The sequence below is a fragment of the Manis pentadactyla genome, chromosome 5 (assembly GCF_030020395.1).
Source record: "Manis pentadactyla isolate mManPen7 chromosome 5, mManPen7.hap1, whole genome shotgun sequence".
Taxonomy (NCBI): Eukaryota; Metazoa; Chordata; class Mammalia; order Pholidota; family Manidae; genus Manis; species Manis pentadactyla.
The window spans coordinates 66,860,115-66,872,294 of NC_080023.1; the positions used below are offsets into that span (position 1 = coordinate 66,860,115).

A 12,180-nucleotide genomic window follows, 5' to 3' on the forward strand; every position below is an offset into this window, starting at 1 on the left:
GACTTGCCATCAGCCCTGGCACCCACAACACAGCTTCCACAAAGGAAGGACAATGTCCAGGACAGAACAATGAAGGAGCAATAGAGGTATGCACTCTATTGGAGTCCAAGGGATGGCTTCAAAGGGGAAGAGGGTGCAATTGTGGCAGAGCAGATGGGGTCTTGGAGAGACCTGGAACTATGTATTTAAAGGTCAAAGCAAATTTTTCTTCTCACTCTGGCATCCTCCCAGGGTGGAGTATAAGAATGTGAGGAGCACTGGAGGCAGGCCTAGTGAGAGGAGGCAGCCCACAGAACTGAGGGAGAGCAGAAAGAAGCACAGAATCACAGGGGAAAATCAGAGAGTGGGAGAGTTTCAGGGCCTGTTGAATTTTGCAATTGGGTCTTCATTATTAATCACAAAAGCTATTATGTTCTTTATGCCAAGCAAAGATCACACACATGATCTCATTTAATCGTCGTAACCACCCTTGAAGTATGTGTGATTGCCTGCAGAACAGTTCTGGGGGTGGCTAAAGGCAAAATCCAAACCTCAGTGGGTTGAGAAGTCTGTAGTCTACATTTGAGATGAATTAGGGATAAAAAGGGATTAGCCCTCCTAAAGGCTAGTAATATGCCTGTCATTTTAGCACTGTTTTCTGATTTCATCCAAACAAACCTCTAATAGGCATGTATGATTCGCCTTCAAAAAAGAAACTGATTCGGAAGCCCAGTGTGGTCCCTGAGCCTATCTCCTTTTCTACGAACCCACTGCAGTTCCCACACAGGGAACTGATGGCTGCAACAGACATTTACTGGGGGCTTTACTGCACCAGGCCAGACACTGTACTAAGAATATTTGCATGAATTGTCACACTGAAACTTCAGTTTAAATACTAATTTCATTATTAATAGTGTGGTGATTAAGGGCTTGAGCTCAGGACTCAGACTCCCTAACTTTGGAGTTTACCTCTGCCATCTCTGATTGTCCTTTTGCCTCAGTTTCCTTGTAAAATAGACTTCTTTGTGAAAATTCTTTAAAGCTAATACACATGAAATATATAGAACAATGAATGTCCGAGGCATGATAAGTGTGGGGGAAAATGTTAGCTAGGAGCTTCATCTCCATTTTTCAGCCAAGAGAAAGGTGAGTAAAGATCTCCAAGTTAGCAACGGGAAGAGCCTGCCCTGGCCTCTGGGGTCTCCCAGAAGCCCTTGGGTTTGACCACTGCCCACTCTCCTGCAGAGAAAACTTGAGGGAGAATGAAGGGTGGGGTGGGTGTTCGTGGTGTGTTTGTTCATTCATTTATTTGTTGTTAAGATGGGATTGACTTTCATATATTTCTCTCCTGAGGGAAATGCAAAGTGAAGATTCAGAAGAGAAGGAGCTGTGATGGGTGAGCTCTCAGACAGGAGGTGGTGGCAGCCAGGAGCAGGTGCGGGAGACCTGCAGCAGGAGAGACCCAAGGAAAGGCAGCGAGGACGGTGCTCACGTCTTGATTTTGTTGGACTCAAAGGAGAAAGAGCCAGGACGAAGTTTATTTTCCCCTGCACTCCTGACAGCCTAAGTTCCTGAAGAGATTTTTTTTTAACGTCCATCCTACCCATTCTTTCTTCTTCAATCTTCTCTTTCTCTCCGCAGCCACCCCACCCCTACTTCCTCAGCTCTCCCTCCCCCTGCTGGTGTGCTGGTTACTTTCCCCTTCCCCTCTCTTCTGGCTTCAGCAGGGTCCACGCTGCTGGCGAGGGCGCGGGCGAGACTGGCTGCAGACTGGACAGATCAGAGAGAACCAAGTCAGTCTCTCTCTCTCTCTCTCTCTCTCTCTCTCTCTCTCTCTCTCACACACACACACACACACACACACACACACACACACACACACACACATTCACACTCAAAACTCCGACCGGCCACTCCGCGGCTGCTCCAATCCCTGGAAAAGGCCAACGAGCGCCTCCGGACCGCTGGGCGCACCGTTCCGGCCCTGCGCCCGACGCAGCGCTAGTCCCTGTCCCCAGCTGGGTCGCTTGGACCCGGGCTGTCCCGAAAATAAAGCGGGGACGGAGGTTGCAGACAGACCCTGCCAACACCCCGGCCACACACGCCGCGACTTCAGATCTTCCTCAGCGTAGGAGCAAGAAGGGCGGCTGCAGTGCCCAGCGCTCGTGGGGTCCGCGCCGCTGCCCGGGACGAGCCCACCTGCCGGTCTGCCAGCGGCCAGCGCAGAAAGTGGGGCTTGGCGCTGTCCTGCTCAGGCGGTGTCCGGGGTTCCCGGCGCCCTCGCCCCGGCTTCTTTGGAGTTCCGGAGTTCCACCCTCGGCTTTGCTGCCGGTTGTTCGCGCCTTCGGATTGTCCCCCGGCGACGCAGGGAGCGGACGCGCAGCGCGGGGACCTTCGCCATGGCTGAGGCGCGCAGGCTGCTCTGGCTGTGGCTGGGCTGCTTGTGCGGGAGCCTGGCGCTGGGAGAGAGGCTGAAGCAGCGTTTCCCGGAGCTCTACAGGGTTGTGCCAGGAGAGCGCCCGGCAGGTGGTGGCTCTGACCCCGCGCTGCAGCCCCACGACAAGGTGTCAGAGCACATGCTGCGGCTCTATGACAGGTACAGCGGCGGCGGCAGGGCCGAGGCGGCAGAGACACCAGGGTCCTCGGAGCGGGGCTTGCGGCCCCGGCGCCCGCAGCCCGTGCGCGAAGGAAACACAGTTCGCAGCTTTCGAGCTGGAGCAGCAGGTGAGTGCCCGAGGCGCCCCTTTCCGCGCTCCCGCCGCAGGTTTGTCCTGGGGCCCCCACAGCTTCCTCGGCTGCCCAGTGCTCTTTAGTGCTAGCTGGAGACTGTCCCTCCCTCTCCGCTGCCGCCCACCCAGCCCCACATCGCGCGTTTCGCTAGCCAATAAGCCAAATTTGAGAGTCCGAATTATAGGAGGAGTGGAGAGAAGGGCGCCAGGCTGCGGAGGGCATCGGCTAGAGGAGCTGCGGGGAGAAAGGAAAGGGGCTACCCCTGCCCTGGGTGTCTGGAGCACTTCTGGATTACCTTCAGCTGATGTTTAAGTTGGTCAACAGGAATTCCCTCGAACTGAGATTTAGCCATATTTACCCAGAAGCAGATGTCATTTTATGCCAACCCCAAGGCACCGGAGAGGGAAGTCAAACTTGAACTAGACCACCTCCCCACACCTTTTAGACAGTCGCTTCTCCAGACGTCGCATCCCCTTACTCCAGTCCTCTGTGTTGCTGTATTTGACACTTTCTACTTGATAGTCCCTTGGTGGCAAACACACAAACTAAACCAGGTGCTCGAGTGTTGGGATTATTTAAAACCCATCTGGACAAACAGAGGTTGTGCCATCCGCCCTGGGAGGGTTTGGGGGTGTGGAGGAGCAGACGTGAATGTAAACACCTCTTGGAATCTGCCGATGAAAATCTGCTCATCCCATTTTTCAACACACAGATCACTGCGGACTGAAATTCATGACTTAACAAGGTTTCTCCTGGCCTCTGTGGTGAAGCGAGTAACTTACACTAACAACTTACCTCCCTTGTGCTAACAGCTTGAGGGAAGGTTTTCTTGGACACTAACACGATCTATATGCACTGAGGATGCACTAGGCTTTTTTGTTCACTACATTCATGGTAAAGGGAAATGTAACTGCAAAACTTGTCTTCAGTGAACTGTTGAAAAATAGCCAACAATCTTCACGTAAGAGACCATGTTTCATGCTCTATCAATTCTGTCAGAAACACTAGAAAGAAATCTCCCAACACTTTGATATGTAGGACTCCTGGAAAGAGAAAAACTAATGCATCCATCAAGGAAAGCCTAGGCTGACACTGCAAATACACTCTAGAGCTCATAGGCATAATGACATTTACAATAAATGTGAATTATGCTTTCTAATGCAGAAGTCTTTAGCTTGAGTCTGAGCTGAACCAGATTTCACTTTCTTCTTAAAAGCATGAGCATAATCTGTAAGCAGTTTGCCTCTGCTGAGGAAACAGAAATCTGCTCTGGGTTATCCACAGTGTGCCAGTCACTTGAGGAGGCTGTCCTGACAGTGGGCCACACCAGGGAAAGCCCTGTTTACTGGATTGCAGCTCTGAGGGCAGAGCTCCATGAAGGAGCAGCGTGAGGGTGGCATGAGGAAGGAAGTCGGGCAGGTACGGCAAGTGGCGATAATGAAGACCGCCAACTCACTCTTAGCTGGATACTGATTTTCTTGGTAATATTCCTAGGGAGTCACTGGGGCACCCAAGAGATGAATAGTATTATTTGTATCAACAAGTTTCATTATTTATGAATTACAAAATTTGGAGGTACAATGCAAGTTTGTTTCATTCATGAATATTATGTAGTTTTTTTGTACATGTTTAAGGCTGAGTGAACCGTAAGTGGGAGATGGCTAAGGATTTGAATAACTCAGACCCCATGTACTTTTTGGCCTCAACTCATTGAGTGCATTATAATTTCAGAGTGTCCCTCATCAGCCTCACTGTAGTCTTATACTATCAAATGAGAAACTCTGATACGGATGCCAGAAGTTCCCTTTAAATGATGAATTGCAGCTTGAAGCATGTATACAAGGCTGTGTGCCCTGATAAGAAAAGTAGTCTAGCATCCTAGAGGCTATCTTAATGACTTATTCATCAAATGTAGACACTGTTTTTTGTGGAAGCTAAGTGTCATGTTACTACATTGGAGCCTCCTGGAGAGGTGGTTCACTTTGGACACCTTCCAAGAGTGTTTAGTTACCAATGCACTAAAAAGACCTCATTATAAGGCAGTCTGGCTCTGCTAAGGCAGGACTTCAGGAAGGTGCTAAGGCATTTATGAGGGTCCCTCTCCTCTACCCATACCAGCATTTCCGTAACACCCTTCATCTAATGACCTATGCTCTGATATGGGTGAAAGATGCTGTCTGCATTAATAAATCTGTTTTTTAGTCCGTAGTGTTTAGGTTTCACAACATATGGGCTTTTCTGTACCAACAACATTACAGATTTTAGCAGAAGGTCAGGTGCTGTATATGTGGAGGGGCTGCTGATCCGGCAAACTTTCTAGTGCTTATTCAGGCTGAGTTACAGCCTTAGAGCTCTATTTGCTCCTTGGAACATACCTGATTAAAATTATTTATTGTTCTAAACCTAGAATATCTTTGGTTGAAATTTAGCTGCTGTGGTCTCCCTCTGATTACTTTCTACTTAAACCATTACTTGATGGTGGGCGGCAATCATCCTAAATACACTTTCTGCTAACCCCTTTTCTTGTCCCTCAATGCTATGCAGATAGTGCGCCAAAACCAAAAGTTTGGAACACTCGTAAGTTTTTCTGTGATGTGTAAGAGTTTACATAAAGGTTTTATCTTTCCCTTTGTAAAAGGTAATATACAAAATTATTGATGACAGAGAAGTTCAGCTTTATAAAAACACACCCTCTTGAAGGAAGACAAGAGGGATATGAAATCAGCTCTTATTTCAACCTTAGTTTAAGTTATCCTTGGCTACTATGTTTTAAATGGGGTTTTCTCCTGGCTTGATCCTTTAAGACACATACTTTGTGTTCATTAGTTTCTCACTTTTCCCATAATCACTTCATCATATTTTTCTTAATCATAAGTTTAACCTTTTAAGCAACTAAGTGACACATATTCTCATTAGGAAGCTATCATTATTTTAATTTATGACACATAACTACAAAAAGATTGCATTTCAGTGGATATGTGTCACCTTTTACAAAAATCACAGACTTCATAGATAAAAGAAAACTGAGGAAATCTGGACACAAAAGTGAATGTTTTCCTTCAATGAGTCTTTCCTACTATGACCAAAATCATTTAAAAATAAGGAATTATCACATGACATGTTTCTGAAGTATAAGGCTAAAATGCAAGTCTTTGGGAAAGATATAATTAAGGGCTGAATGATCATTCCAATGGGGCCATTCCTGTAAAACACATGGGACAATGGGAAAGCATCACATTGGATGGGTTTGATGGCTGACTGTAATAACTTTATTAAAGCATAGTTACCTTGAAGTGCCTGGCACTTAGAAACAGACTTGAAATTAAAGAGTCCTTATATTATCTGATGTTTTTATTCAAAGGACAATAGTACATCTGGAGAGTGGGAGCTGGATGTGCAGCTGCTTTGAATTACACACTACTTTGAATACATGATAGCTCTTAATGAAGTTTTTACTGTAATAAGCAAGACAGCGTTACAATCTCTGACATTTAAGAATCCATAATACCAAGAATTCTAGATTATCCATGTTAATGGAAAGGAGAAAGAGAATGAGTTACATAGAAAATAATTTAAATTTATCTTTTTAGTATAGTTAGACACACTCGAAGAGACCAAGAAACTATAAGGGTCAATGAAAATATCCCCTAAGCAGATAATTCACTCAGGGAATATTTGTACATTAAAAATCTATACATAATTAAGAATATATTCAGATGGTTACATACATTTTGTCTAAGAATGGTTTTATAAGCACTTACTTGACCTGGTACCGATTTTTCTAAAAAAACAAGCAGGGACATGAATGTCAACTCAGCTCTTAAGCGTTTTGGAATAACACAGTTTTTTGTATTTGGAAGAGGCTTTAAAGAAAGCAAGTCCCAACTCCTTCCTATATGAAAGAAGAAATATGGCCTATTTGCGAAACGATTTTTCAAACATACTAAACTCATCTCAAAATCTATTATTTCTAATAATCTGATCTGATTTTCTAGGAGAAGATTTTGTAGCAGGTGCCACATAAAATTAGATTCCATGGTCAAGAGTCTGGAAAAAATTATCATTTTTCTTTGCTGTGCTTTTCAGGGCTTTTACATGTTAGTGAGTTCTCTTAAGAGTGGAGCACTTTCTCCCCAGGAGAGCATTTTAGAGAAATGTGGTTCCAAGATACCTGGTTGGGAAACACTAGTTCAGAGCCTTACAAATTTCTCAAGAAAGAAGATATGCAAAATTTAAGTGACTATCACAACTGAAAATTATTTAATTTCTCATTTCCCGTTTAGTACCTATCACAGGATAGCTCTTCACATTGTTACTTTTTGGACTTGGGTCTCATTGGCATTGCACCATCTTCCTGCTTTCATGTTTTAAATTTCTCTCAGTGTAATTTTAGAACCTGCCATTAAATTTTGTTTTCCCTTTTCTTTATAAATTTTCCTTCACTGTTTTCTTCTATAGGGTTCATATTTATTATTTTAAATATTTATTTGTGGAAAAATTCACTAGAGATCATCCACATCACTTTGTTAATGTTTTATCATAAATGCCTTGACTAAAGATACATTTACTCATAGCACCTATCAAATACTTTATAAAATCCCCAATTGTATTTATTAGATGCAATAAAATCATACTTATCAAAAAGCCTAGTGAAAATTATTGAGCAACTTGTGTATATTTCCTGTTTACTCTTGGGGATTTTTGTGCTACAACATCATAACTTTTCTCCTCAAATTTTGATGGTTTCCCATCTGTTCAATTTGTATACCCTAGTAATCAGTATCTTAATAGCTTTATTTTGGTGATGGTAGTGGAACAAAGTTTGGCATCACAAATAGTCTTTAACTTGAAACTCCCTATGCCAAATTTCAATGCAGAGGGTTTTTTTATGATTATGTTATGAACTCACAAAATAGAATTTTGTAATAGAAACATTGACATAACATTAATCAAGTGACACAAATATACCAGGAAAATATCTGCTTTGGACAGTAGTAAATGATGACAGTGTAACTAAAGAACCCTCATATATGGAATATATTTAGAAATCCATAAAATTTCCAATTGACCATGGTGTGCTTACTGATCTACTTCCTTTAAGATACATCTTTTCTTGGCAACAGAACAACAGTAAATTCAGTGCCTTGATTTTATTTGGGCACACTATGGGTAAAAGTTTCTAAACAAACTGATCTGACTGTATAATCTTTAGTAAGGTCTTACCTTACTGAGTAAGATTCTGTTAAACATTCCTTTTATAAAATAATTGCACCCAATAGTTGTAGAAATGCAAGGTTCTTTGTCTAGTCCTCTGGTTTTACAGTTAAAATAAGTGAGACTCACCATGATCTTATTTGCTTTTTCTTAAGAGAATAATTCTTGCATTGAATTAATCTAAAGACTGTTTGAGTTGAGTGTAATGGCTGCACTTGTGCAGAGGTTAAGGTAAACAGTTTTCAAGTAAAGAAGAGACTCCTAGAGTTTCAATTTTTTTTATTATTTGAAGCTTAGAGTTAAGAGACGTAAACTATAATCTTGGCTGAACCACTAATTAATAATGTCTTCTAATATGGTGAGGCTCAGTTTCTTCATCTGTCAAATGAGTTAGTTCATATCTACTGACCAGTTTCACAGAAAGATGGTGAACTCAATTGACAAAATGAATGTGAAAATGTATTAAAGGTTTAGAAGCTCTATATAAATGAAGTATGCTTAATATATTATTAATATTTTGACAATTACCTCTCTCTAACTTCCCACAAAGCCTTAGAATCACCTACAGTGTCAATCATGTGCCTTGTTCGTGGCACAAAGGACCTATCTCAGTGGCACCATGAACACAGAGAAATAGTAGTCCTCTTGTAAGACAATCTGTGGTCTCCCAAACTTACATTCAAGAAGTTACTGTTTTGTTCCTAACCTTGGTGGCTGAATGGAGCAGGGTTGCACCTTTTTATAATGATTTCTTGAAGTTAGTTGTTCTCAGAGTATGGTCCCTAGATTGGCAGTAACAGCGTCTCCTTGTTAGAAACTCTCTAGCCTACACAAAGCCATCTGAATTAAACTCTGGAAGCATAGCACAGAAATCTCTGCTCTCACAAGCCGCTGAGATGATTCTCATGCATGTTTGGAACACACGGCTCTATGCCCATGTCCCTAGAGTTCTGAGTATCTTATAACCAGTGTCTGAAATCTAAGATTGATTAACATGCTAGTCCGGGTCTCCTCTGTCCCTCTTATTGGGCCTTTCACGGGGCAAGTGGTTTATTAATTTATATAACAGTATGCTTCTTTCACTTCAGAAGGTATATTACTGGCTTTATGACAGTTTTTGCCCTGGAGGGGATATCAAAGTAAGTTAATAAAGACTTCTTACTCTTCTTTCCCAGCTGCAGAATTTGGAATTTGGGTCTGATAGATTTGCTAGAAGGAGGAGGATGGGATCAGGGGTCTATAAAACAAGTCTCTGGAGGGCAAAGAGAATATCTCATTTCATCCTGGTATTCTGAGGACTTGGCATAGTTTGCCATATAGTAAGCACTCAATAAATATTTCAGTTGAACTGAATTAGATGTTCTGGGGACTAGATAAGAAAAGATAGTAGGACACTGCTGGTGGAGATGTAAACTAGTTCAACCATTGTGGAAAGCAGTATGAAGGTTCCTCAAAAAACTCAAAATAGAAATACCATTTGACCCAGGAATTCCACTCCTAGGAATTTACCCTAAGAATGCAGGAGGCCCAGTTTGAAAAACACATATTCATCCCTATGTTTATTGCAGCACTATTTACAATAGCCAAGAAATGGAAGCAACCTAAATGTCCATCAGTAGAAGAATGGATAAGGATGATGTTATACATATACACAATGGAATATTATTCAGCCATAAGAAAACAAATCTTACCATTTGCAACAACATATGGAGCTAGAGGCTTTTATGAAATAAGCCAGGTGGAAAAAGACAAGTACCAAATGATTTCACTCATATGTGGAGTATAAGAACAAAGAAAAAAACTGAAGGAACAAAACAACAGCAGACACACAGAACCCAAGAATGGACTAACAGTTACCAAAGGGAAAGGGACTGAGAAGGGTGAGTGGGAAAGGAGGGAGAAGGGGAATAAGGGGCATTACAATTAGCACACATAATGTAGCGGGGGGGCGGGGGCACACAGGAAGGGCGTTATATATAGAGAGAAGACAAGTAATGATTCTATAGCATCTTACTACGCTGATGGACGGTGACTGTAATGGTGTATGTGGGGGGGACTTGATAATAGGGGGAGTCTAGTAACCATAATGTTCAAGTAATTGTACATTAATGATACCAAAAGAAAAAAAAAGAAGAAAAAAGAAAAGATGGTAGGAAAGCTATCAACCAGGCAAAGAATCCTTTAAAAATAAACTTACCATGAAAGAATCTCCCAGAAGGCATTCTACCACATATATGTTGAATGGCCATACTATTCTTCTTCCTATACAACTGTCCTAATAATGCTTCTATTCTGATGAACTGAAAGGAAACTCATATGGTACTTACACCCAAGAAGGGCCTTTGCTGGCCTTGGAAACTTGACACTACTTTAAAGTGTTTTACCTTGGTGTTGAGTAGGAAACACTTCTAAATCTGTTAAGTTTACACAGTTGTTCATTCAACAAATTTAACAAATATTTTTCAAGATATAAATGCTCTAGACTGAGCAAAGTACTAGGAGTTCTGAGATTTATTAGGACACGGGTCTGCTCCCCAAGAGGTCACAGTCTAGGAATGCCCTTGGGTGGAGGTAAAGAGCAGATAAACTGATTAATGAACACTTCGCTATTCTAGAAAAACACACATTGTATCATCTCTGGTCATCTTTTACTTTGGACACAGAGAACGGTTGTTTTGAGATTCCATAAAACTCAGTCTTTTGACTGGGACTCTGCAAGAAAAATAAAATTCTATGACTTTGTGCTGTGTTTAGAAACTCTCCAACTTGCCTTTGCCTGAAAGCTGAAGATGCCATAGGAAAACTGCAGTCCTGACTCAGTAATGGGCAGCAAGGACTCAGCCAGTAGCTATGGGTGTATAGTGCCCTGTCCTAGGCACCTCTGTCATCTCTAGCAGCTGTACTTTGTTTGACAAAGCAGTGGAAAAAAAAAATTGTTCTGAGTTACATATTTTCTGTATGACTAAAATGTTTTCCCTGCTTTCTGGGGATTTAACTAATCATCAAGATTTCATTTAGTCTATTTGTTTTAAAATCAGACTTTACATAGAAAGCTTTCCATTGTATGTTCTAATTCCCTTTGAAAACCTTCTGTGTGGGCTAGCATGAAGGTGAACTTCCACTTGCCACTCCCTGGGCACCACCTCAGCAACTCCTTGAGGGTTGCTAAACCATTGCAATAGTACAGTGGGTCCCAAGCCACACTTTCCTGTGTCCTTGGTTGCAGTAGGTGCAAGTGCTTTGCCTTTTTTAGAGGAAAACAGAAAGAAATCTTCTGCCCTTATCTAATAACCTAACTCCCCCCCAAAATCTATATAGGTAATAGAAGACCTGGGTTCCTCTCCAAAATCAATGCTAACTAGCTGGCTAACTTCTGTGGCCCTTTGTTTTTGCCTTTCTACCATACATAGGTTAGACTAAACCTGTTTATTCATAAAAGAAGCATTTACTGAGCACAGCTTAAGAGTTCAGCCCTATTCTAGGGGCTGAGAAGTCTGATATAACTTCTACAGGGCCTTGTCTTTAAGGAGTTTATGGTCTTATGTCTTTAAGGAGTTCAGGAAGAAGAAACAATAAAATGAAAATAGGAACAGAGGCAGGGTCCAAACCGGAGTGGGTTGTCATGACAAGCTTGCCGCAAGAGATGGGGCCTCTGCTTTGCCATAAAAAACAAATCTGGATTATCAAGGGGAACAAGGGTAGGTGAAAGCATTCCAGGACAAGCAGCAGGTAAAGTCCTAATAGATATGAAAAGGGAAATTTGGCTTGTTCAGAAAGTCACCTGAATTCTAAACCTCTTTTCAATTCACAGATATTATGACTCTAAAAAATTCAAAATAAGATTGTAATGCAATGGCAAATCCTAACTGGACTTCAGTAGATGTATTCTCAGCAAGGAAAATACAAGCTTGTGCTGGTGCCAGCAAACAGTGAGAAGACAGCACCACCTATTGGTAGTTATATTTTGTCATCAAAAACATTTCCTTGGGAAGAACTTGAAATAAAGCCTATTGTAGCTCCTTGCAAGGGATCTAAGAGGTTGCCTAGTTCCCTCCCATAAAGAGATTTTTCCTGTGATAATCTTGATTACGACTGGCTGTCTTCTGTTTGTCCAGTCCCATAGAGGGTCTCACTGTCAGGCTAGACACTTAGAAAGTCATTACCTAAACTTAAAATTCACCTTTAGACCTCATTCTCATTTTTGACATTGTAAAAAAAAAACTCAGATCTCTTGGCAACCCCTCAAGTATTTGAAAA

At 42.0% G+C, this 12,180-nt stretch overlaps 1 protein-coding gene across 1 annotated transcript in view; it reads left to right on the top strand.

Annotated features, from left to right (window-relative positions):
• Nucleotides 1-1,652: 1,652 nt before the first annotated feature.
• Nucleotides 1,653-12,180, top strand: part of BMP3 (bone morphogenetic protein 3) — a 28,611-nt gene continuing 18,083 nt past the window's right edge. The window contains exon 1 of the mRNA XM_036906431.2: nt 1,653-2,703. Coding sequence (XP_036762326.2) covers nt 2,379-2,703 — 325 coding nt within the window. The 5' untranslated portion in view covers nt 1,653-2,378. The remainder of the gene's footprint in view (nt 2,704-12,180) is intronic.